The sequence below is a fragment of the Buteo buteo genome, chromosome 14 (genome assembly GCF_964188355.1).
Source record: "Buteo buteo chromosome 14, bButBut1.hap1.1, whole genome shotgun sequence".
Classification (NCBI taxonomy): Eukaryota; Metazoa; Chordata; class Aves; order Accipitriformes; family Accipitridae; genus Buteo; species Buteo buteo.
The window spans coordinates 4070018-4097602 of record NC_134184.1 but is presented as its reverse complement, the minus strand read 5'-3'; the positions used below and the strand labels follow the sequence as shown (position 1 = coordinate 4097602).

The following is a 27585-nucleotide window of genomic DNA, read 5'->3' as shown; positions in this document are numbered from 1 at the left end:
TAAGGTATAAGTATCATCATAGAAGATATACTAATATGAATGCTTTTTTATTTGTACATATGCCACTAGGTAGCAGTGGAAGAAGGAGAGGCCCTTCCTGACATTTGGAGGACCACAGCTGAGGTTACTAAGGGTGCACAAAAGCAAAAGTGGAGTATTCATATAATAATAAAGGAGAATTGTAGAATCACTGGTTTGCAGCTACATCTCTGAAGCTAGTCAAACCACTGGTTTGGAGACAGCCATAGGACAAACAGTGGAAAATGTGAAAAGATGAAAAAATTTCAACAGATCATCCTTCTGTGACACACAGAAATATTTTCCTTCCACTTTATTTAATTTATTCAGGTCAAGTTTTTTAAAGCCAAGAAGCTGATTATGGTTTGTTTTGGGTTTTTTTTCCTTCTTAAAAAAAAAAAAAAGGAGGCTTGTACCATCCTTTCAGTCTATGAATCAAATCTGTGGAAAAGCATAATATTTAACATGTGACATACTGGTAACAAAACAAATCAGCTCAACAGGCTGCCCAGGGAAGTGTTTGAGTCACCATCCCTGGAGGTATTTAAAAGATGTGTAGACATGGCGCTCAGGGACATGGTAGATTTGGCAGTGTTAGGTTTATGGTTGGACTTGATGATCTTAAGGGTCTTTTCCAGCCTAAATGATTCTATGATTCTAGTCTATTCTAATTCACTAACTGCAGTTATTTTATTTGCCTAATTAATTAAATGTATATGCAAGCGTTACTTTGATAAGCTATGCAGGTAGTTTTAAGAGACTTTTTTAAAGTGAATTTCAGCTTGTAGCTCAATACAAGTCAGAAACAAAAACCCAATCCATATCTCAGCAACAAATCTCTTCCACCATTTTCTGATGTAATAAAAGGTAAGAAAAGACAAACCAAACCAGAACACAAAATCAAAACTGCAATGAACCATGAACAGATGTATATAATTACTTCAGTCCCACCGAGGCATATCACTTCTGTTGAGAAATTATTACCAAGTTCACTACAGAAAAGATAAAAAGTCACAGATCATCATGAAAAGAAGACTAATGAGTTACTTCAACTGTCCTCATCTTGATATTTGTTCTCCAAGAAAGGCTTGCAAAGTCCTGCAATGAAATCTGAAACATACCTCACCTCCTTCTTCAACTGGGAAAGCATCCTTATCTCAGAGTAAATACATTTACTGGCCTGCTATATTCTACATAGAAGAAACAAATATGTATTCTGGGGGCATCCAAAAAAGCCTGAAATGGCAGTCAGCAAGGCACTGGAGTAATTGCTTTCAGATCCTGAAAACATACTGACCAGAATCCCAAATATCCTCCTGCCTGGTAGAGTCAAAGATAAGCAAGAAGACAAGAAATTTCCCAATTTGTTTGTGTGTGTCCTATAAGGATGTGTTGAATGAAATGTTTACTTTCAGGTAAGGAGTGGTTTGGTCTCTGATGCAGAAATGGGTTCTGTAGACTGATGCAAAATTTAACACAGGTCTGTATTTACTGAAGAATGAGGAAAACAAGCTACACAAGCCCTTACATCTTCTCCTGGAGCCACAAGAGGCTCACAAGAAATACTGATGGAAATAATCCCCTCTCTCTACTTAGATATATATTTGCAATTGCAAAAAAAGCTATTTTAGTTTTACAATGGCATGTAGAATTTACTCTAATTGAAGGTCTTCTTGGCAGTGTCCAGGATGCCTGGAAGGAAGGAAGGCATCTTAAACCAGAGGTATGGCTGTAATAGGAAAATGTTATGTAATATTCATCTGAATTATAAACACATTTATATGAGACAGAATTATTTAAAATAAAATATTTATATAATTGAAAATAGCTTTATACATGCTGTGCAGCCTCTTTTCAGTGACCTTTGAGAAGGAATTTCTGTTACTAACTTGATAAAGGAAGAACAGAATCAAGTACTGGAAGTAAATGAGAAGGGGAATAATTTGCAACGTGGTTCCGAATGCAAAAAAGTCAGACCAATGTCATTAAAACAACCTCCTTCGACAAGAATAACGCAATGGACTTGGAGTCTAGTAAATACTTTATTTAATATGCAGTGAAAATATCTCCAGACCAAGTTATAGGGCAGAACTGTATATGAATAAGGAGTTAAAGGAAGACTACAATGGACTACATTAAAATAAGGAGTAATAAGCATAGACAGAAGTTACTGGTCATATCCCTGAAGAACTGATGTTATTGATTAGTGGTCTTGCTACAGCAAGTAGTTGTGTGTCTACCACAACTGTGCGTGATGTATCCTGAGGAGGACTGGTTCACGCTACAGATATATTAGATGACCTATGAACTGCGTAATTGAAATAAGATGGCTTTTAATGATACAAAGTGCAGAAACATATGCTTAGGGACCACTGACAAGAACCTCTGGGGACTCACCACTTGAAGGCAATGAAGGAATCATAGAATATCCTGAGTTGGAAGGGACCCATAAGGATCATGGAGTCCAACTCCCTGCTCCTCACAGGACTACCTAAAACTAAACGATATGACTAAGAGCATCATCTAGACGCTCCTTGAACTCTGACAGGCTTGGTGTCGTGACCACTTCCCCGAGAAGCCTGTTCCAGTGACTGACCACCCTCTTGGTGAAGAACTTTTTCCTAATGTCCAGTCTGAACTTCCCCTGATGCAGCTTCATTCCATTTCCTTGTGTCCTATCACTGGTCACCAGAGAGAGGAGATCAGCACCTCCTGCTCCGCTGCCCGCCTTGAGGAAGCTGTGGACTGCGATGAGGTCACCCCTCAGCCTTCTCTTGTCCAAGGTGAACAAACTAAGTGACCTCAGCCACTCCTTGTTAAGTCTTGCCCTCATGACCTGTCACCACCTTGGTTGCCCTCCTCTGGACACACTCTAATAGTTTGATGTCCTTCCTATATTGAGGCACCCAAAACTGCACACAGGACTCGAGGTGAGGCCGCACCAGTGTGGTGTAGAGTGGGACAATCACCTCCCTTGACCGGCTAGCGATGCTGTGCTTGATGCACCTCAGGACACAGTTGGCCCTTTTGGCTGCCAGGGCACACTGCTGACTCGCATTCAACTTGCCATCAACCCAAACCCCCAGATCTCTTTCCCCACGGCTGCTCTCCAGCCTCTTGTCTCCCAAGTTTGTATGTATGTATAACCAGGATTACCCCGTCCCAGGTAGGGAATCTGGCACTTTCTCTTGTTAAATTTCATATAGGTGGTGATTGCCCAGCTCTCTAGTCTACCCAGATTTCTCTGTAAGGCCTCACTACCCTTGTGGGAGTCCACAGCTACTCCTAGTTTAGTAATCATCAGCAAACTTAAGGTACATTCAATTCCTGTATCCAGGTCATTTATAGAAACATTAAAGAGCACTGGCCCTAAAATTGAGCCCTGAGGAATCCCACAGGCCACCCCATTTACTGTAATTCTCTGAGCCCAACCCGTCCACCAATTGCTCACCCGATGTATTATGGAGTTCTCTAGCTGTGTGCTTGATGGTTTATCCAGAAGGATACTGCGAGACACAGTATCAAAAGCTTTGCTAAAATCCAAACCCACCACATCTGCTGGCTTCCCTTAGTCAACTAGATGGGTGACCTTGTCATAAAAGGAAATACTCCTGTATATTTTGGTAAATTGGGGAATGATGAGTGAACAAAACCAAGCTGTAGGCCAGGAGACAATAATACTCAAGAAGAATCATGTGTGTTTTGCAGTCCTCAAATTCACATGCTCATTTTTCAACCAAACCCATTCAGAGATCTCCCTCTTCTCACATGAATGAGGACACGGATGTTGGAAGTAAATACCAGCACAGGACATTGTCTTCATCAGCTACAAGAGACACCTGTGCCAGCCAGCTACCAAGATGACATGGTTGTAAGAGGGCAGCACAGCTGGAACAAGTATTTCAAGGAAACACTGGAGACATCAGAAAAGGTATCAGTAAAATCTCATTTAGAAAAATCACAAGAAAGTGACCTTGTCAGAAACATCAAAGAAAGGTTCAACAAGTGCACAGATGGGAAAGCTGTTCGTTTCCTTGATCAATCTATTTTATAGGGTTAAAATCAAAGAGATGGAATGGCTTAGACTTGCAAATACAGACTGTGTATTTCACAGTTGCGCGAGCTGCATTATCTTAGGGCAAGCATCTACTGCTTCTTTTTCTGCAGTTATGGATGTCTGTATTTAATGACTCAAAGGTGGTCCTATGTGCCTAAAAGTTTCATATTTTCCAGTGCCAGGTAATTTCGTGAAGGATTTTACTTCTACAAACCACGTGGTTTCCATCTGCAATACTTTCCTCCATCATGACAACATACAAAGTAGCTGAAAAAGCATTTATTTTTCTGATAAACAGAGCATTCTAGGGACATAAGTCTTCAGACTTACTTTGGGTGCACATCAGAGCAAACTCACATACCTTAAGGCATTCAAATATCTAGTAGAGTGTCCAACTACACCTATCCATCAATCTAGACTTTGTGTTGGGAAAAGAGGCATGGAGAGAAGACAAGGCAATATTACAATATAAAATGTTCTGAATGCCTTAAGCTAGATCTTAAGATGTAGCCAGTTTAGGACTGGAACAGATCCCAAGCAAAGGTGATTAAGCCTCAAGTATAAACTAGCATACTCTCCAATTAGCTTTAGTATGTCCCCACAACAGCCTCCTCACACCTCCCAAACATGGGACAAATTTATGAGAAAAGAGCATGGCTAAACTGGCTACATTAGTAGTCAACAGAGCAGACCAAAAGGGATGCACAGATTTCAGCATGAAAAGGGTAACTGCCAAACTAGTAACCACTGCCTATACCATGGGACGCAAGGCAGAAGTGACAATGGAAACACGATATTCACCCTTTTCCAGGGTTTGCTCTGGAAACGAGAAAGCAATTCATACCTGCTGCAATGGGCTTTATTTTATTTCTCTGCTTTATTGAGATCCCACCTTTCCAAATAGGTCCCAAATACCCAGTAGTATATCGAATATCCTCCAATTCACTTCCTTATGCTTTACTTTTTCCAATTTCAGTGTCAGTGAACAGGATGAGTAGCACAGGAATAGCAGGTCCTGAGACTTCTCTATCCTTCTAAGTGAAAACTTCTTGCATTGGGATCAACAGACATTTTCAACACACACCTCCTCTCAGCACAAACTGATATATGATATAAAACCAACTGCTCTTCTTGTTAGCAACTTTCCTCCTAATTTAAAGCAAATTTGTAATCACCATTTATAATTTATTTTTATGCCACAACTAAAGAGAAGAACCTTCACTAAATACCATGGAGAAGTCAGCACCATGCTTTTAAAAACAGACTGCTTCCACTGAAAGGTCTTGGCTTACAGCAACTATGGCCTGGGAATTTCAAAAGGTAGTTCTGGGTGAACACTTATACACCCTCACATCAAATACATTTCACAATGGAAAGCTCAAATAAGAACGGATGATTTTACAGATTAATCAAATACCACATTTTTGGCCTTAAGATGATGTTAACTGAAAATTTTGAAGATAAACATTATCCATTCAATGTTGAAAATGCACAAAACATTATTTAATAAACTGCATAGTCCAACTTGGCTGTAGAAAGTTACACTTCAGCTCTTGAGCAGATCAATCACTGCCCTCCCAATGCCACTCCCGCCACCCAAATATCATGCTGTATGGCAGTCTCTGGTAACCCCCAATCCCCAAATACAGGAATATGTTATTATTCTGAATACCATTTCTTCCAGATTTGACAAACAACTATCAAGGGACATTTGGAAATACCAGTTAATTTTACTTCAGCATTCTTTAAGCAAATACTTGCTTAGTTATGCCAATTAACTAAAGAAAAATTAAATAATAAAATTAGTGAGAGTTACACTAGATGTAAATCAAGAAACACTGCATTACTTAATCCATAGGAAGAAGAGAAACTACAAGAATTTCATTTTGTCTTTTTTATATAGCTTAAAAAGACAGGTTATGAAAAAAATCACTTCTGATTTTCAGCACGTGAACATTTTTTTTTAAAGTAGGTAACTCAAATTATTTTCAAATTACAAACCTTCACTAGTTCACTGTTTACCCCAGGATAACTATCAATTAATAAAGGCGTGCTTCTGAATACATAATGCATTACATTTTTTACTTTCAACACCTGGTGTCACCAGAATAACGCCGTATATTTCTAAAATGCTCTGCAGTTGTGTGTGCGCGCTTTGATTTTAGGGCAGTAATACTTCAAAAGAAGTGGAACCATAGAAAATTACGGGAAGGGATACACAGAGATGATTTTTGTAGTTAACTGACACATCATCAGTTAACTGACAATGACAGGTCATTTTAAAAATGAAACTCAAGGTGTCTAAAAGCCTTCATCCCTTAGTCAAAGTCAAAAAAGGCCTGAACCAAAGCAAAAATTCTGCTGTATCTCCGTACTTTGAGCAAGCTAAATCCTACACCTGTTTTGCAAAAAGGCTTTAACTGGTGACTTCTACACCAATATTTAGCTAATTACAATCAATTTTTGTACTGGCTAATCACTACTTTTCTGCCCAGTCTAGGGCTGTATTAATTGGTTATTATGACAGTTCCACTGAAAATAGACAGAGGGGAGTGATTTTGATTGATTATTGTTTGGAACTCCCTGGATCTCCAAGACACTAAATAAAAAATTAAATATCAAAGAAGATTTAATTTATCTCAGTCTCTCCTTCCTTCCACTCCATCAGCAAGAGAGTGCAAATAAAAAAATTGACAAATTCATGGAAGATGCAAAGAGTCAGAATTGGTGACCTGTATTTCATTAAAATAATGAGAAAGTACATGTATTTATTTGCTTTAAACTTTAGATAATGGGTGTAAGAGAATGAAAGCTTTCTCAGCTTTTGGTGCTTATTTCGAAACGCAAATGGAATTAGGGCAGGCACTTAGATCAACTGGTATAAGATTTAAGTTGTGCTACGTTTTTTTTTAAATAGAGCTTTTCAAATAAGTTAGTGAAAGAATCCTGAACTTTTGAAAGAAGAGTCATAAGCTTGTTATACAAAATCAAAAGGTTCTGAAGTCTATTTTGGAAGAAAATTCTGTATCAAAAAAAACAGAGGAAGACGTAGTCAAGATATTCGTAATTCATTTTGTAAAAACATATTCAGACTGACGCTTCCCTTCCACTAATTATGCATTAGTTTTCTACAGCAGACTTTCCAAAGTCATATTGTCTTCCAATATTTTTTCAGTAAGGTATAAGGACTTCTATTAGTTATGGGGCTTTCAGCTTTTAGTCCAACCATTGTGGATTGTAAAGCTAGAATAAAAAGGCTAACAGTGAAATACAAATTATTTTCAGGTGAACACATATCTAGGATCCATAGACAATGTTTGGAGGAGATCCCTACGCTCCAGCAAGGCACTTACTACCTCTCAACTGATTTATGGGGGGCCAGCTTTTTGATGATAGAAGATCAAATCACCTAAAAGGAAGACAGGCAAGGAACACAACCTTGAATACTGCTATCAGGTAACATAACCCCATTAAAACCCCACATAAAGAAAAAAAAGTTATGGAAAGCAGGAAAAAAAAGCTGAAGCCTGTGAAGAGGGATGCTGAGTCATTAATAAAAATGAGCTTTTTTCCCAATTGCTTGATTTAAACAGATGTTAACATAAACAAATAATTTTAAAAAGAGACTACCTAAGCCTCGTGGGCTAATGGAGTTCAGACAGGTTTTACATGCATGATTTATTTAGCATACCAACACCACTTGTTCTCTCCAGCTTCTTTAGCATTTCAGAACAAAAAAACCCCAACAACAAAAAAATAAAACAAATACCAGAAGTTTTCTGTAAAACAAAGTGTCAATTATTTTAGGACTCCCTATCCCCTCATGCTTTTTTAAAAGGGAAAATACTAAAAACCCCAGGTCTTTAAGGACCCCTTTCTCCCAAAAGATACAAATATTCAGTGGTCACTGAATCAGAATGTGCTTAAACTTGACATGAACAGGAGCAGAAGTACAACTGGTAAAGTAATATACAGGTCAAAAAGGTCTGTCTAGAGATGCTCAGCAGAGTAGCCTGACATCTCCTGCCTGACCTGCGCTCAGCAGGAGAGGCTGATCAGGAAAAGACCGCTGAGACAGACCTAGGAGACACCCACTATTTCCAGTGTCAGTTCCTATGGAAGAAAGAAGGGATGCAGACCTTCTAGTAATAAAAACCAGTATTTAGAACACACACAGAGGTAGCGTCCTACCTCTAGAGCTGGTAAGATGTGCGGATGCTGAAAAACAATCATCTACCTTGATCTATACTAGTTATCTTGACCTTGGTAGAACTTTTGACACTGTTGCTCATGATATTCCCACCAGCAAGCTAGAAAAGCAAGATTTAACAAGAATTGTTGGTACTTAGGTAAAAATCTGTTTAGAAAGATGTTTAATATTTATCAGAGGTTCATCTCAAACTGGACATACGTACAGCATTCTAGCAGCAGGGAAATACTGGTAATGAAAATACTCAAAGGTGTGAAAGATGCAGGCAATACCACAACGCAAAAGGCGGTGCACAAGGCTGACAAGACAGTTGCAAGCCCCTGCACAACTGCTGCTCTGCAGCAGCCATTCAAGTAAGGCCAGTGCAGAGTTCTAAGATTAGCCATGAATAATCAACTGCATAAGCAAAATGTGGGGAAAGACTAGCATAACAGCAGTTCTGTAGAAAGAGATTTGGCAGTTATAGTGATCATGAACTCAACATGAGTGAACAATGTGGTACTCTTGGGGAAAAAAACCCCTAATGTTTACGTAAAAATAAGCACATCACTAGTAAGACACGTGAACATAATCTCCTGCTATGATCTGGTCACAAATTGAGTAGTATGTCCAGTTTTGAGCACCATACTTCTAGAGAAATGTTATCAGTTGGACAGAAAGAAGAGAGAGCAATCATAGGTCATGAAATCACAATCTATGGGGGGCAGAAGAGACTGTAATGTCTCTTATTTTAGAGAAATCGCTTATTTTAGAGAAAATAGGGTCATGCCTTTAAGTATATGAAGACATACTGTAATAGAAAAAGAGAGGCAGTAAGCTTCATTCTGCATCTACTTGGACAGAAGACCCAATGAGCTTAAATTCCAAAGATGGACATTAGGAAAGACTAACCACCTACTGGTAAGCACAATACCCAGCAAGAGCCTAGACCATCCAGGAAGGCTGGGAATCCTTCACTGCTGACTATCCTCAACAGCAAGTCAGTCAAATCCCTACCAGAAATAACACTACTACTGCCAAACTTGCCCTTTGCCAAGGAACTGGATAAGACAATCTTTTAGGTCTCCTTTAAAAAGTAAAACTAAAAGGCAGTTTGATTCATATGCTATGCATGGAAAGTAATGCTAGACTAATGGAGAGAGAGAGTCTGCAAGAAACTGATTCTGTGCTCCAGTCATTAGATTCCTGCTACGTCAAGCGGAGATTTCTAGATCCCACTCCCTGCCTGTTTACAGATGGTACATTAAGCAATTATGTGATTTCTGACGTTTATTTTCCCAAATAAACCTCCTGGAAAGAGAGAATGAAGTGTTGGATTCCCACCCATTCCCACTCCACACAGTGCTTCCCAAATACAAAGATACAATCCCGAGGCGCTACATTGAACTCTCTCTGACCCCACAAATCCTGCATTGCTTTCTGCACGGTGATCCAGCTTCAAAAGGCCAAACAAGACCAAAAGCTCCTAAGAGACATGGGTTAGAGCCCTTGGGACAGAGGGCATGAATCTAATTTTTCTACTTTCTAGGAGGTGGCACAGTCAAAGGCTGTTGTTAGTCCTGAAGCTGGCTTTGGTCGGATCTGGCACTCACAAGGTATGGCTGGCTCAAAGGCAGCAGTGCCAGGCCAGCTGTACATCTTTGGCTGATAAAAGCACTGAAAGAAGGCAAAGTGCGAGAACAACCCAGGACTGCACCGCCACAGCCTCAAGAATAGCTGCACAGCTCACTGCTACCATTCCCTCTCTGAAGCTTCTGCTTCTCAGGTAGAAAGCTACGCCCACTTGTGCCCTTCAGGGTTTCCAAGACAGCCATCCTGTTTACGTACTGTACGTAAAGGCAGCTATAAATCTGAATCTAAAAAACAAGCCTTCTCTTGGTTTTGTCTATTTTTCTTCACAAACACTATTTTGAGATCACAGATATGAGACTTTTTAATCCCAAATAGTTCTGAAATAATTGCTATTTATTACAGATTTTAAAAATATAAAATATATTTTGTTTGTAGGCATATGCTTTATTTGTTCTATTGATAGCAAGCTGGTGAGATAAATCACTTTGATACAGAATAATTGAAAATCTATATCCTCATGCAGTTTTCCTCCAAGCTGTCGATGTGGCAACTGTAGCCAAGATATACTACTATTTTTCTAGACATACAGGAAACAGTCTTGCACACACATTTGTTCACAGACTGTTTTTGGGATATGTGATCTCACTGGAGATTCACAGGTGAATTGTTACACATGCATACAGGTGTAATCCAAAGCAATGCCATAGATTTTTTCAAAAAGAACAATGTAAGCTAATACATGTTTCTTAGAAAGATAGTTAAGGGATTACATTGTGCTAGCTTGGACAACATGCTACAAAAGTTACATCTGCAGCAGTGCTGCCCACAACACAGAAATAATCAGCGTTGGGATCCAAGAAGAGCTGTCTAAGTAAATACTAAATTCACACATGCTGTTAATACGGCGGACTTTTTACAGATCACAAAAGTACAAGAATACTGGGGAATTTATTCCCCTAAGACATAAAAATCATTAATCTTAAGACTGTCTGCTCCACTGTCACTGAAAATATTCTCTAACGCTTTTCCCTAAATGCACTCCCAAAACATCACTACTATCTAAAGTAAAAATCCAGCTGATAATGTAGTTGGGCTGACGGGCTTAGTGGGCTAGCGTAGAGAACTGGAGAGGGGTGGGGAGGAATGGCAAAGAAATGATCCACCCCATATATAATCTCAAAAATCAGCCCAATAGATTCATTTTTGACCTGTCATCAGGTCAAATTCACATAATTTGTGAAACCAAATTACCTGATTTGGCAGGGTCATGAAAGGCAAGTTATCTTAAAGGCAATATCATCTGCTCCTTCCTTCTACTATCACACCTACCAGATCAAGCGTCAGCTGCATCACTCTGCAGACCCTGCTTAAAATCAGGTTACATCAACGTTGATGGTCAACCCCCAAAAACAAAATAAAAATTAAAAATTTAAACATATTTGATGAACATAGAATTGAAAGGTCAGTTGTGGACTTCATAATTTTTTAAGCCTGTTGTTAAGATTTAGAGCACAAAGTTCTTATACCAAAAGAATAACAATAATTAACAAGATTCAAAACTGAAATGGATCACCGGGTCAATGAATAAACATTTCCTGTATTCATAACATGACTGTGGTAATAATACACATCTGGTAAAGGCAGCTGAGCTTAGTTGAGTTTTCACCTAAAACAACAGTGAAATGGAAGTTACAGGTAAGACATGTAGACTACAATTTGACAAATTAAAGAGATTAAATCATTGTTTTGATATATAGAAATGAGAAAAAAAGCCCTTCTCTGCATTAGTAAGTTCATCACGTACAAAATTAAAGATACTTGATGCCACCCATTAATGTAGTAAACTGTCATTAAGCATACTTAATTAAAAGATGTAACAACTACTAGCAGTAAAAGAACAGACTAGATGAGCAGATGGATCCAGATATATTTTGACCTAAATTTCTTGATATTTCGACAAGATAAAGGTAAATATAAACAAGAATAGAAGGGAGAGGAAGAAACAGCCAGCCAGTACATCTCATTAAGAAGCCCCATACTAGAAAGATGAAAAAACACCAACAACCTCTTTACTCTCTCAACTGCACCTGTTTGTCTTCTCGAAGATGTTTTGTTTCTGCTACTCAGGTTTCCTAAAGCTTCACATAACTACATAAATAATCACATTACCGAGAAATTTATTATGTCTGGAACCACAATAGTGAAATAAGGCCCACTGCCCTAGGACAGTTTAATCAAAAGAAATAAATCATTAACCTAAAATATAATTTAAATCTCTTAAATGTTTATTTTCTTTTAAGCTCATTTTCTTTTGAATTTGACTCCTGTTAGAGATAACAGTTAGGAGAACAGGTTTCTATCTACAGAGTCCACAGAAGGCAGAGATTCTTCTTTCAGAGTCCTTCATATCACCTTCCCCAAAGACACTCTTCTTGACCAGACAATGTTCCTAAGCATATAACTTTGTGTTACTTTTCATGTTTGAAATGAACTTCAGAAAGCCTTAGTAAGATTTGGCCAGTGGCTGGATTCATATTCTGAAAGTTTTCACAGCCGGTATATTTGAACTACATCACAGCAAGCAGTGCTGCTTGGAGCAGGTTAGTGGTTTGATGTGTGAAACGTCTATGTGTATGATAACTGTCCTGCTGGGATTTATTCCCTACGTAATTTTCAGCTAAGGCAAAATTAAGCCTGGGGCTCCATTCCATAAATTGTGTTGAAACATTTCTCTCATTCATATACTTTCTCAGTTATTTATACATTTTCCTAATATAGTGCAGGCTTAGCTCTGTGCAATCCCATCTAAATTTGATTTAGTTATTTTCCTGTGCCCACATCCAAACATAATACTTCCCAAACAGTATCTCCACACTTCATAGGCAACACAAGACAAAGCAGTACTTAACGTTGTGCAAAGTGATGTAGTTTTAAAGTGTTCCTTCAAAGTACACGTGCCACACTCTGTACATGTGCTGTACTCCATCCCCTTTCAGCGAAAATATTATGCAACATTGAGCTCAGTCTCGCTTACTCATTCTACAGAAAAATCTAAGTTTTGTTGGCTTCTCTAAGCTATATCCTCAAAGAAAATCAATAGCAATTGATATACACTCTTGAACATATTTAAAGGCTGACATTCACTCAAAGATTACATTTTCCACCTAGTAATCTCTAGTAATCTTTTCCCCTCACTTTTCTAATCTCTGTAGGGTTGTTGCATCCTCTTTAGAGTTCTTCCTTTGCCTAGAATAAGTTTGGGCCTAAGCTGTTCTTCAGACCACAATCTCCCTTGAGCACCTGCAGTCAGGGGAATATGGAAACCTAATACCTGTATCCTTCTTCTACTCCTGTCTATAAACCCAAGACCATCACATCTCACCTGACAACCATGGCAAGTAATTTTTTTTGTTTTTCATCCTTCATCTGATTATCTGTACCCAACTGCTATTGCTTAAAACTCCTTTCTTCAGTTGCCTCTAATTTTTCCACGCACATATTCTGATAACAGATCACCTCTGAACAAGTCCTATGGCAAGCTTAAATCTGATCTCAGCAATAAAAAATCTGAATCCATTAATTTTCTCTTCAGTTTGTTACTATGGATGCTTTATGTTATTAATCCCCTTCTCTAGCCTCCCAACATTTCTCTTCCTTTTCCATGAGCTTTTCACAAAACCCATGAAGAATTCCCATTTTTCCCCAGACTGAAACACTGACAAGAACCTGTTGCCTCACTGTAGAACAATGTCCTCTCGGTCGAGATGAGCTGGGTTGGGTAAATCCATACAAGAGAGCATGTTCTGGCACTCATTCCACGTATTGCCAGCATACAGCCCCGTAACCCCTTGAGCACAGGAAAATAAATAGAGGCCAGAAGAACGTCATCACAAAAGAGAGGCAGGAGTTACGTGGGAGGACAAACAGAAGGCTGGTGCCTAGCAGCATGGAGATGGACTGCACAGGGAAGAGCAATCACATGGTGTCTTATAAGCTGAAGTTAGGGAGATCCCAAAGAAGGGGCCAATATCCCTTCACTGGACACCTGTAAAGATGTTGACACAGAACCAGTTACTTTACTGGGCAACACCTTCCAATCGCACTTCTGGACTTGCAAACCACTTGAGCCTGCAAGTTTGCCTTTTTGTGATACCAGTTGTTTTGTAATAATAGTTTAGGAATTGTAACTATAGCTCTTAAATCAATGATTAAACAGCCTTAATCACTTGCCTTCGATCTTGAAGTGCACGCTATGTGCTACCAGAATCTGAAATGTTTTACTCCAGCACCTGCAGTGAATTGCAGGTCATGCAATTAGTTAAATTAGCTTAAAAAAGACAAAGACAACAAAAGAATTAAAAGAGTTAATTTAGAGGATAAAAAGAAAATTAAAGACAAGAGGATTACAGCTTCAAGTGGGGCCCTTTGTACTTCGGCCTACCTACCTAACATTTCCCTCTACATTAAAACAACTCATTATTTCTTCTAAGGATGCTATTAGCTAATGAAATTCTGTCATAGCCTTACTCTCATATCACAACTAACATGAATCCCCTGTTCATCATTAGGTCTAAATGTCATTCAAAACCACCACAATCACTCGTCTTCCAACACAAAACCAAAACAAGACCCTTATTTCTCACTCACTACTTAGTCTCACTTCCAGTATCATTTTTCTCAGCAATGTTTTGAAGAAAATTGGTTTATTTCTATTTGCCTTCTAGCTTTCAATATTACTGTATATGTGGACTGTGCCTCTCCTGATAGGAAATAATCTAACCTGTTACTTTTCATTTCTAGAAACTCACACATTCTGAGATCCAAGCAACAACAAAACTGTTATTTACAGAACTTACAGTGGATAGAATCCACAGGCATAATTAAAATTACATACTGATTTTAGTGCTAAAAGTCAGTGTCCATACTGTAGCCTGTTTAATAAGCAATTAAACAACAAACACTTGGGTTCGATGTAAAAGAATTCAGAAAGAATGCTATTAATAACTTCTTATGAACCAGAGGATATTCACCTCACTTAACTTTAATTTCCTAAAGTTTAGAATCTAGGCTGGTAATTCAGGCTTCACCAGTTGATGTAAAGAGATATGAGCTGAATCTCTTGCTGCCAGCTACAAATGAAACCTGCATTTCAAATGCAAGTCTGTCATCTAAAGAAGCAGATGAAAGACTGGGGCAGTGGTGAGGTACAAACCCACAGTTCTTATCAGTACTGTGTGTCAGTAGAAGCAATAAAACCTTAATTATTTAAAGTCGTGCACACAAACTGGTCTGCCTACGAGAAGGCAAAATGTATTAAATGACTTATTTCACTAGATATGTACACAACTTTCAGTCCCTGTGATGCAGAAGGCAGCAGCAGAGGTACAGGTTGATACCAAGGATATGGAGAGATAAAAAGAGCAAAACCGTAGCAGACTGAGTCCAGATCAAGAGCAAAAAATGTTTCGGATAAAAAGAGAAATCTTTTATACTACCATTCCAAAATACTATTTGAATTGTCCATGATACTGTTACCAGAAAGTAACATAGTGCCAACAAGTATTCCTGAGACTTGTGGAAAATATAAGTAACAGTGAGAGTTTCAGACCTGTGATGAGAACCGAACATCTACATCTCCTTCCCCACTAACAGGAAAGCTAAACCCTGACTATTGCTGAAGAGTCAGGACTCAGCTAAAAGTGCAGCACAGCAGTCAATATGATGCTGACTGGGATCCCCGTTTCCTCTGACATCTCAATGATTTACCTTCCTCATCCTCACCTTAAGACTCATGAATACATCCTGCCGAACAAAGAAAGCAGCAAAGAAGGTGAGCACCCTGCACTGTATTAACAGGAGCACAACCAGCAGACCGAGGGAAGTGACGATCTACCTTCACTTGACGCTTATTAGACCACACCTACAACACTGTGTCCAGTTCCGGGCCCCCCAATACAAGGAAGATCTCGATCAACTGCAGTGAGTTCTGATGGTCATGGAGCAGGAATGCTGGCTCTGCGAAAAGATGCTCAGGAAACTGGGCCTGTTCAACTTGAGAAGAGATGGCTTTGGGGCGACCTAACAGCAGTCTTCCCACACCTATGAGGAAGTTACCCAGAAAACACAGTTAGGCTTTTCACAGTGGTGCACCTGGGAGTTGGAGAAGCAACAGGTATAAACCAAAGTAAGAGAAAGGCCCCAACTTGATTCAAGGAAAAGGGTTTTCATGATGCAGACAAACATCGAAGCAAGCTGCCCAGAGGGTTTGTGTAGTCTCTATCCCTGTAGGTTTTCAAGACACATTGGATAAAGCCTGGTCTGCCCACACAGGTGCTTTGAATAAGGAGGTTGGACTAGAGACTTCCCAGGTCCCTTCCAACCTGAATTATACTACGGTAAAAGTTGCGGGACTGTATCAGGCTAGACAAAATGAGTGGAGGGAAAGAAGAAAAACAGACTTGTAATTACTCTGGTGTTATTTGATAGCACATACATTTAAAATTGCAGTATTGTCCTGAGACAGATACTCTGGCACAGCTGAAGCCCTGCCCAGGTGGGATGATATCCCTCACAGTTATAGCAGCAACACACAGCACTGGAAAAAGGCGATGCTTCAGGGAAGGGATTAGGAAAAAGCGATTCTATGTGGCCAAGAACTTCTGTCAGAACATCAGCAATACGATGGTATCTCCGGCTGTTAGTAAAGGACATGAGCAATTACAGTCGAAACACTGCAGAGGGAGGTGGTTATACAGGTAATTCCAAAGGAAAAGAGGTCTTGTAAGACAGAGAAATCAGGAGTGACAGTGATACTCAATATGCTTTCCCAAGACATTAAGAGCAAAACAGCTGACATGCTTAAAGAAATCACAATGGCCAAAAATCTTAATGTAAAGGGCATTCTTGAAAAACACTGTAATGGTACACCAATAGAATATTGTATTATCCCGGTACGGTCTGTCCTTCTTTAGCGTTAATTGATTTTTGGAAGTGAGGAAGAGAGAGTTGTACCTGACATGGTCCATAAAGTGTAATTAAACTTTTGGAGTGAAAAAGAAAAGAAAAAGAAAATGCTAAATAGCTACAGATTTTCATTTAAGAACAGTGATCTACTACTGCTTGAATGGTTCTATTTTTTGAGGAAAAAAGGTATTAAGCACACTCTTTAGAGAGACAAAATGAAAAAGGTATTACATCAGCAAACTCAGTGACATGACTACATCCATACATTTCCCCTGTCTCTTACTAAATTATTTATGTAATACCCTCTCTATCAGAATGCTGCAAAAAATATTTTGAAAGATGAGAAAAAGAAAGGTAGCATCAGTTCATATAGAAAATGCATCCTATCATGGCACATGTTCTCTGCTTAAGCAGTGCATGTCACTTAAAATGTCATGCAAGTTTCACATTCAATTCTACTTAAATCAAGAGAATTATGAAAATTATTTGACCAGGTTCAAGTTCAAAGAGCATATGCTTTTAGAGCATTATAAACATACAACAAGACTTGAATAGGAATAGAAAAAGAGTACATTGCTCCAAAAAAGAGGTAACAAAAACTACAGTGAAATGAAGTGTATTTTTTGCTACGAACAGTAACTATTAATGCTGCTTATGATCACACAGAAAAATAATCCGGCTAATCCATCAGAGAGTAAAAGCATGCCAGAGCTAGTAGCAGAAGGCAAACGCCACAACATACCTCTGGAATTTATTATTCACTTCACAACGCCTTCATGACTGCACCTTTGTGCCTGTACCTGCACTCACAAATCCAAAACATAGGTAAGGCAGTCACGTAAACCTCACTTCCCAAAATTTCCCCAAGAACAAACGCAACTATATGAACAACAGAACAGGCAAAAATCATGGTTACATCAGCAGTCAGATGAAAGTCATTTTCAAGAGGAAACTTCTTTTGAAATAGGTAGTTGGATTACTATTGGGAGTCATGAAAACATACAGAGTCAGAGGAATGTTGGTTGCAAGGGACCTTTGAAGGTCACCTAGCCCAGCCACCCCTCAGAGCAAGGCTAAAGCCAACACTAGACGACACTTTTTCCAAGTGAAGAGGCTGTGCTCAGCGTTAACAGTAGGTGGGAGAGACAGCGGGACGGCTGGTGCAAAACCAGGCCTGGTTTGTGCTCTGTACTCTCTGGAGGCACCTAGCTTTCCACGCCAAAAACCTGCTATGGAAAGCATAAACTGACATGATGATCCTTCCTAAAGGGTAAAAAGCAGACACTGCAGTAAAGGAAACATTCAAAGCAGTATTTCTACCCTGAATTGGTATGAGAAAATGATCAGAAAAAACCTGATCACACATACAAAGAAGTCACCAAAAGAAAAACTAGAAGGAGCAGATGACATCAACATGATACACTCTCTTCCATGGCCAAGCAAAGCTTCGTTCAATATTCCAGCGGTCTCAAAACAAACTCATGAACAAGCTCAAGGAAACTTGCTTGCAAAACTGATGCAGAACTCCACAGTAATTTGGAAAGTGAGGAGCGAATGGGCTGCAAGAACCCCAGCAAAATGAAGTATGACACACATATTAAGTAGTTAATATTTGTCAGCAATAGGGTACAGATTTTAAAACATCAGCAATGTATGGGAAGTCCGTTTTTTTTGTTTAACATGTTAACGCCCTTGACAATTTGTGTTTTGAGACAGACAGTAGCAGAGGTATCTGTTCCATTTAGGTTTTATTTACCAATGGCAACAGAATGCTGTTAACAGGCCAAGGTAAAAAGACGTGTTAGTTTTCATACGACTTTGATGGCTATGATGGAGCAAGGGCAGGAGATGAGTGCTAGCTGAGGATACATATGCTTTACAAACACAGGCTAGGTTTTTAAGGCTTTTCTTAGGGGGAGGGGAGAAGAAAGATGGAAATATGCCCATCTTTCATTCAGACGTGCAAAATTTAAAGCCTCTCTTAATGGCCTGTGTCACACAATGAACAATTTTAACTGTCAAGAAATTGCTTTTCCAGGCTGACTGCCTGCTTAAACTAGTGTATATAAACCAAGTCCACTCTTCACACAGCCCTACACGAAACAACTTGGTCATGGAGATATTTATAGTTGTGCCTCTGTGTGTTAAGCTCTAGGTAAGTTGCTACCTTGATATTTTCAAAGCATGGCAAAAGTTACAGAAATAGAAAATTAAAAAAAGCGCTGGAGCAAAAAATAAGGAAGTTAATTGTCTGGAGTTAACACAGGTTAAATGAGCCTTAACTCAAAAGCAAAAGGTTTACATAACTCTAAAATGGAAAAGGATACAGAAAAAGCAGGAAATTAAAAGATAGTGAAATGAAATCCTTAGGAGAATAAAAAAATAAAATAAAAAACCCCCAAACGATCTGGTCTAAACAACGCAGGCAAAAAGACGACCGTTATCCTGTAAGGATACAGGTACCAGCTGTCACAGCTTCACCTATGATACCTGAACTATTTTCTTTCTGTTCTCCCTCCGCTTTAGACACCGGTTCTTCAAATCCACGTCACTAATCCTTACAGGGTAAAGCTCACTAAACCGCGTGTTTGGGTCACGACCAACGCTTTTCCTCGGAGGACGCTCGAAGCACCTGGATACCAGAAGGCCCGCGGCGGGGGAAGGCCACCGAGGCGGAGCCCCCTCACCTCACACCACCGCCGACCCACACACACCGGCCCCGCGGCCCACCGGCGGCTAGACGGGAGTGGTGTGTGTGTGGTGGGGGGGGGGGGGGAGGCGGAGCGCCGGCCAGAGCTCCTCGGAGGAGCCCCCGGCCGAACCCGCGGCTCTCCGGTGAAACGCAGCGCGGCCGCCCGCAGAACGCCTCAGACCAACGGCCGCCGCCGGGCGATGGCGGGGGGGGGGGGGGGGGGGAGGGCGCGCGGCGGGGGCACGGGCCGCTCGAACCGCGCGGGGCCGCCGCGTCACGTGGCGGCGAGGGCGGGCCGTCCCACCCCGCCGGCGCGGGTCCTAGCGCCTACCCCCCCCCCCCCCCTTCGCGACGGCGGCACGTCCGGCCTCGCTCACCCGCCAGCGCTGCCGGTGTCTCCGCGCCTTCGCTTCCGCCTGCACCCGCCGCCGTCTGCCCGGGCCGGGGCGCCTCTCCGGGGAGTTAGGCGGAGGGGCGGGGCGGGGGCGGAGCCTCCCCTCAGCGCCCTCCCGCTCTCCTTTACCCCGGCGGCCGGGGGGGTCCGCGGAGGAACGGGCCGGGCCGGGCCGGGCCGGGCCGGGCCGGGGGTGAGCCGGGGCCGTTCGCCCGAGCCGCCCCGGCTGCGGGAGGGACTCGCGGGGAGCCCGGCCAAAGCCCCCAGCGGCAGCCCCCGGGGGACCTGGCGGCCGTAACGAACGCCCATGGAGCAACGCAACCCCGGGCAGCAAATCGGGCTTTTGGGGAACTTTTAAAACTTTTAGAGAACTTTTAAAGCGCACGGGTAGGAGTAGGATACCCTTACGCTCCACTCTGTGGCCGGGTTATGGGGACAGCAAGTCACGTTTGGGATTCGGTCCATCCTCCGTGACCGGTCAGCAAGGTGGAAGCCGGGTTGCATCCGTTATAAAACTGTTTATTTGCACTCAGTAATTCTGTTCCAGCTCTAAAGCAGGGTAAGAGTGCTCAGAGCTGGAGGCAGTAGCTCCTGCTTTTCGTTCTATAGTTTATTGGTTTAGAGGTTGAATTAACGAGTTAGGTATTCCATCGCTTTCCTCAAGTGCTGCTTTTCTTTTAGGCATACGCATTCAACATCGATACGCTTGTGCAGAACCAAGATTTTGAACTGTTACTCAATAGGGAAGAATGCCTTCACACTACCAGTCTACCACTCCCGTTAGATTTTCTTCCTAGCTTATAGCAGAACCCTGAATAAAAAACTCACTGCAAAAATAACCACCATTATCACAATTAAAATCTATGCAAAAAGATAGCAAAATGCAGATTTATTACACAGCTCCATTACAAATGTATTTACTTCTTGCTCAGCTGAAAATAAACTGGAACGTACCATTGGCAATCTAAATGATTCAACACTACATTTAAAAAACTGTTCAGCTCCGCAATCACAAGCTACCAATTTTCATTATCTGTAGGGATTTTTTTGCTAACAAAAATACTTATTTTAAAAAGCCCTGAACCACTCGACGTATCGTCACTGACACACACCGAACACCCATGCCACGACACCGCAGCTTTCTAATATGAAGGTCACCGGTCCTCCGGTGCTCAAGAGCCCACGCAGCTGCGTGCATCCTCTTCTTCGGAGCAGCTGTATGGTCCTTTTTCCTTAAAGCATCGGATCCCAGTTGCTGTGTTTGTAACATTACACCTACGTACAACCGCTTCGCATCATTGCGGGGCCCAGCACGCAGTCTGAAGTGGCCGTTACTAGTGGTACCTGCTGCTCGTGGTGGTACACGACAGACGTTTGGCTCCCTCAGCATTCACGTCACAGAAATCCAACCCTGTGATCTCACTTCTGTTTCTAGCAACTTTTAGTCTTTTTCCAGTTAACCATGCCCTCATAAACACATACTTGATAAGAGACATACCAAGAGCTGTGGAAGGAAGCACGATGCAGTGAAAGGGCAAATCAAGAATCACGTGGGAATCTACAGGTAATGACAGGTATGTAAATGTACCTATGCTCACATGAAATGTGGAACGCAAGCAGGAACCAGCAAATAAATATAAAGATATTTAAACTAAAAACCTCTTACCATATAGAAACAGGCTCTGCTATCACACTTAACATTCTAACAGCTAGAGCTTGAAATAGCAACTTCAATTTAAGAAAAAAATCTCACCTTTGCAAATTTACAGTTGCTTTAGATTGCTTTTAAAACAAAGTGAAGGACTCCAAAAGTCAATTCAATACCAAGTTGTTACCAGTTATTCTGATCATAGACAAGCTAACAATGGATCAAATTACCTGAACATTCTGTTTCTGTAGGCAGAGATTTGACATTTGGATGCTTTATCAGCCATATAAATTTAACTACCTGCAGAAACCAAAGCTCTCTTGTCTCATCCCACTCCCTCATCCAGCTACTATAACTCTCTGACTCTCAAGGCAAGTACCCGCCAATTTGCTTCTATGCCAGTCTTTTAATGTTCTTGGTGCAGATAACGTACAAGAATGATAGAGCAGCATGGGACCCGATTACTTAAACTGAAAGCAGCAGTGAGATTTTCTTCATATATATGAGCTGATCACCTTAGTTACCCTTTGAAGTTAGCGAAGAGGAATACCTGCTTCAAGCACATGATGCCTCACATCCTAAAGGTGCTTTCTTTAGGCAATCAATCATGTTTCAGATTACCTTTTTTTTCCCCCCAGTGACTATACAGAGAAACTAGGACAAATAAGCTTAGATGCAGGTATCTCAGATATGAAGGAAAGAAGTTCCCAGTGAATAAGCGCAGTATTTTTAACAAACCATTCAAAAGTACTGAAGATTTTTATTTCTGGAGTGCTCATAAACACACACACGCAACCCACATCTCTAAAATTTAAATCCTAAGTATGAAATTAAGTAACAGGAAAATGCATGCACATGGCATTGGTCTAAACATGAGAGAAACATACAGTTAGGGAACTCCCTTGGAAGTTTTTGGTGAAAAGAGACTGTCACCCGTAGCAGTCATTGTGAATATTTTTCTGACTCCATTCTGTGCTTTGAATCATTCTGTAATTCTCTCCTCAGAACTGTATTTGAACAAGCAATCTTTGAAAAAAAAAAGTATCCAGGTTTCTTAATTTCACTACAGAATCAAGCAGGCCATCTGATGAGCAGGAAACTTTAATCTTCTGTAATTAGCAATGGTAGAAAAGTAACATGGGAAAAATATCCATCACGCTGGAAAGCCAGACAATGTTTGTAACAACAGTTACGTACAAAACCACTTTTTCTTCACCTTTCTCTCTTCCAGGGTGGGTGTTCTGTACTATTCCAGGAGTCAGTTATGAGGTATGAAAAAACAAGCAAAAGGTTAACATTATAACCATTTTAATAAAACTCACTGTATTATTTGCACTCTCAAAGTATTTCGGAAAATAAAGTAAAAAAATATTTAACATTTTTGAAAGTCTTAAGGAATTTTTTATTAAAAAAGCTGTCTTGTTTGTTGCTTCTTTTGAACCCAATTATGCCTCAACATTATGCTCAACATAAGTGTATCCTTCTTATTACCATCATACAAGTAATCACATTGAATTTCTGTAGCACTGAAAATGATACAAAACAAATAAACCTTCACAAAATATATACAGGTAGCCAGAAAACTAATGAAGAAGAAGTTATGTTGTCTGTATTGAAGAGTAAACACCATTTTCAAATACCAACAAAACATCCAATTTGTTGGCATGTCTCTTCCATCTAAGATTCTTGAGTAGGACAAACTGACTTCCACACAGGAATTCCTACAACAACTTTGGTTTATAATGACCTAGAGAGAATTCATACTCCATATACAGTATTGATCTAGTGGATTTCTGTAAAGCTAATATGGCAGGCAACAGGGAAAACGATGCATGTGAACTTCATGATGAGAATAATAATTTAAACTCAGTATGTCATATTCCAAATATACAGAAAAGACCTGATTATATTAAACACATTTATCTTCTGCTATAAACTAGCTCATCCGGCCAGACCCCAACTCTTTCATACCTCACGACTGGCGTAGCTAAGTGTTCTCTATATCTGATGAATAACAGGCCATGTATGGAGAGCCTTAAAAAGCCTGCTGTTTGTACCGAAGGGTGTATCTATTTCAGCATGTTTCCAATACAAAAGTTGGTACTGACTAAACTATGCTGGTTATCAGAAGATGACTAGCCACACTGGTCCCGTGTTCTGCTGGATCAGTACAGATACTTATCAAAGAGCATCTTTATATCCTGCAAATATATTTGGAAACTAGTTTCTGAAGATTTTGTCCAGAAACCAGAAGAAATGGAAACAATTGCATCAACTTAGTACCCTATCAGAACTAATGTGTCCTGCTGAGAAAAAGGCTGTATTTGCAGGAGAGGAGCACTGCGCTAGCACAAATATGTGCCTCTGGTACCTCAACTAAAATCAGTATGGCAACACCCTATATATAATGTAGGCATATTAATTCATCCAAAGCCAAATTTGTGGACAGCACCACACTGCCACAGCCTTGCTGGCTAGATTTACAGTTATAGTCTGGCAAGAACATTACATTAAAGTAGCTGCACTACTTGTACTACCCAAACTAGTTTTGTCAGAGGATGCTTTGGTAGCTCTGGAGTATTGCAATGTGCTCTGTAGACACACTTGGTTCTTGAAACAACTGTCATTTCCAAGCAAATTTATAATGTAAAAGTAGCCTCTTGTAGGTTCAAAACATAGTATAGGTGTAGAAGGGTTACATGGTGGTCAGACGGCAAGGTCACGCAACATCCTGTCCTATGGCAGGCATTCCCCCGACACTTTAAATGGTTCCACACATCGATGAGTTGTGTATGGAGAACATTACACAATCTCCCATACAATAATCATTGGACAAATTAGGAAAGCTGCAAATACTGCACTGATCAACTGGGGGACGCAGTCGGATAGAATAAAGGAATATGAAAAGAGAGGTAAAGTTCCTCAGTTTTCACATCCAATAGCAATCTTCCAACTAAAAAAAAAACCAAACACACAACAAAAAACCCTAACAAATAAATAGACATGTGACTACTTCCTGAAGCAGGAATGTAAATATTAGCACAAGAAAAACAACTCTGAACAGCCAGAGTCTAAACATGTATTAAAGCATAGCATATTTTGAAAAGTGACATTGTATCCGAATCATCCCACGTCAATGTGATCAGTTTATGCATTAACAGCTATGCTTATTTAACTGCCACTTCAGCAAACACATGAGCCACAGGAGACAAAGGTGAAGTTGAGTTCCTTCCAGTTAATACATGAACAGCCAAGGTCAGGTCCTCTGCCCAGTTACTTTTTCCAGAGAAATTCTCTCCTTATTCACCAACAATATAGGAGCTGGAAGGTGTAATATCCTTAACCAGAAAGCACTGAAATGCCTGAGAACACAGGAATTAGCTCCTGTAGACGCTACACTGTACTCAGACCACCGACTTGCTGCAGGAGCTAAAGCAATTCTGACGTGTTGCCCAAGTTGTCTATGGTAGACAAGGCTGCCTGCAAGGACAGAAACTCTAGCTGACTCCTCTACCGCCTCACACTTTTCCCTTTGCTGACTGCTAAAATCTCTGTCTTAGTCTAGGAGTATTTGCTCCACTCAAGCATACCTCAAGCAGTACACTGGCTGACAAACATATATGGTCAAATCCTTGTCCTCATTTACTCCTGTACAAATCTGACACTTCACAGGGTGGAGCCAGAAACAAGGACAAGGGCATAACCCAAATTACAGGAGTAGACTGACTTGCTGCAGAGAATCCATTCTTCCACTGGCTCTGCAGGACGGGCAGTAGAAGGCAGTAATAAAACTGAAGTGGATAGATATTCTTCATACTTAAAAAGATCAGGATTTAAACAGGAAATTGCACTTTTTTAAGAATCACTTTCAGAAATAAAACTGCCTTCTGATACCCCATCCTGCTACTAAAAAGTCAGATGAAGATATCAAATTACAAGTGAAAGCTGTGAAATTCCACCTGCATTGCTTTCATATACCTATAAAAATGTTCTAAGGGACTTTAAAAGCAGTTCAAGAGTAAAAATAAAATGAACCCTCAGGCTGAAATGTTGCGATCTGTGGGAGGGCATAATTGGACATTCAAGCGTGCAGTGCTGGTGGTGGTATTATTTTTGAGAAATAATGACTGAATCCTTTACATGGCCAAAAGTACCCATGTAACATTAATCGTAAACAGCATGCACGGACAACCTGAAAAGAAACATCAGGCACTGCCTTTCTTTTGCAATTGCTCCAGTTTTCGTCTTAAGAGGTTGTAGTTTTCCTTGGTCCCGGGTGCCATAGGATCAAGCTTCAGAGAGACTTCATAGTGCTTCTTTGCTAAGTCAAGATTTCCCCAGCGATGATAAAGCACAGCTGGAACATCAATAAGGAATTTCATTAGCAATATTGTTGAATAACATGCAATCTTGCCAATCACTTGGAAAACAACATTAAAGCATTTGTTTCCAGTGAGGGTCTCTTGCTGGCTGGTGGCACAGTAGCTGCTTGTTCTGTTGCCAAATGCAGGAGCAAAGCCTGGGAGCAGAACTGGCATGGGAATGATGAAGGAATGAATTACATTGCAGCCATAAATGGCAGCTCTTATCTGGTGAGCTCATTGCGGGTTACAAGCATAGCATAAATGAACCAATTTGCAGACACTGAAGTGCAGCTACCTCTGGGCTGGATTGTGCAGCCCTCTTGATCTGTCATATCATGTGACAGCTTTTCTGGTTTAGTGCCCTGTTCTTCTGGCTGGCAGTTTTTCTACCAAGTAAAATAGGAACCTGCCCAGCAGGAAGAAGGCTCAAAAGATTGCTTTTTCTTTTTACACACAATGAATGCGAAGCAAACAAACAATACAGCTGATAAGAGTTAGAAAGGCTCTTACCCAAATTACCATGATAACTGGCAGCATTTGGATTGGCTTTAATTGCCTTGAGGAACAAAGCTTCAGATTCCTGAATAATTTAGAAGAACAAGTCAACAGGACAGTCTACTCTTGCAGTATATAAAATAATGCAAAGCTTACCCACGATTGTAATTCAAAACCCTCCCAAATTATGCCATATCTATATGATACCACCATATATATATTCTAAGTCTGCATGATCCTGTATCTCAGGTGGCTACAGCCTCCAGAAAACAGCAATAATGCTACAAATAATTGCCATGCTTTCACACGCTGCTGTTATTTTAGCAGAGAGCTATTAAGCACTAGTGATGTTTGCAAAGCAGTTTACTTTTTTTTTTTTTTTTGCATAGTTACAATATTTTCAAACATTACTACTGAAGTTTTCCACAGTTATTCAATCAAGTTAGGGATAATATAATTCAGTATCTGAACAGGCTGCTTTTAGACACCTTTCCCTTTAAAATAGTTTTTAGCATTTAAAATGGGGGCATTCCCGTAAACCCCTTTCAAACAGATGTTTCAACGTGGTTCTCAATGAAGAGTAGGTGAGTCCCTGTTACTTAAAATAAATCAAGCCAACTGAAATATTCCTCACATTTCCTCACAAGTTATCTTTTCCATATTCCCACTTGCAGTGTGTATTCTCAGGACTGTTGATATCTGAGTACTACTTAGAAAACCTGAGCTCCCTCACCAAATATTCAGAGAACAATTTACGGCTAAATTTATTCTCTAATTCAAACATTTTTATTTTCCCAGACTAGCTGCTAATATAGATACTTCTGTTCCAGAGCATATTTCTTGCAGACGTTTAAAAAGATACACTCCCCCCAATCCAAATGGTGCATATTTACTCACTTGCATGCAAGTTTAGATATTTTAAGAGTGAATTTTACATAGAGTTCTATGCTGTGCTGTGTTTTAGGGAAAGTTCCCCATTCAGTTTCAATGCAAATGACCTGAAGATAAAATTACCTCAATGTGGTAGGCTTCCGTCTGAATGCACATACTTGCTGTCTGAGGTATGTGAGAACAATAACCTGGGGAAAAGACCTTTCCTTTGCGCTAAGCTTTTATTACTTATATCCACAAAACACAACACAGGCTCTACTGAAAAAGAAAACCTGTCAGCC

General features: G+C 40.3%; 2 protein-coding genes across 7 annotated transcripts in view; both read right to left on the bottom strand.

Moving 5' to 3' along the window:
- Positions 1–19963, bottom strand: part of GGACT (gamma-glutamylamine cyclotransferase) — a 31644-nt gene extending 11681 nt beyond the window's left edge. For both annotated transcript variants that reach the window (XR_012652905.1, XM_075045916.1), the window contains exon 1: positions 19890–19963. The gene's annotated coding sequence lies outside the window, so the exon portion shown is untranslated. The remainder of the gene's footprint in view (positions 1–19889) is intronic.
- An 817-nt stretch (positions 19964–20780) lies between these two features.
- Positions 20781–27585, bottom strand: part of TMTC4 (transmembrane O-mannosyltransferase targeting cadherins 4) — a 60643-nt gene continuing 53838 nt past the window's right edge. For 3 of the 5 annotated variants that reach the window (XM_075045905.1, XM_075045908.1, XM_075045909.1), the window contains 2 exons: positions 26429–26498; positions 20781–25911 (listed from right to left, as the gene is read on the bottom strand). In XM_075045905.1, coding sequence (XP_074902006.1) covers positions 25760–25911; positions 26429–26498 — 222 coding nt within the window. In that variant the 3' untranslated portion in view covers positions 20781–25759. The remainder of the gene's footprint in view (positions 25912–26428; positions 26499–27585) is intronic. The other 2 variants (XM_075045906.1, XM_075045907.1) reach the window with 2 other exon arrangements.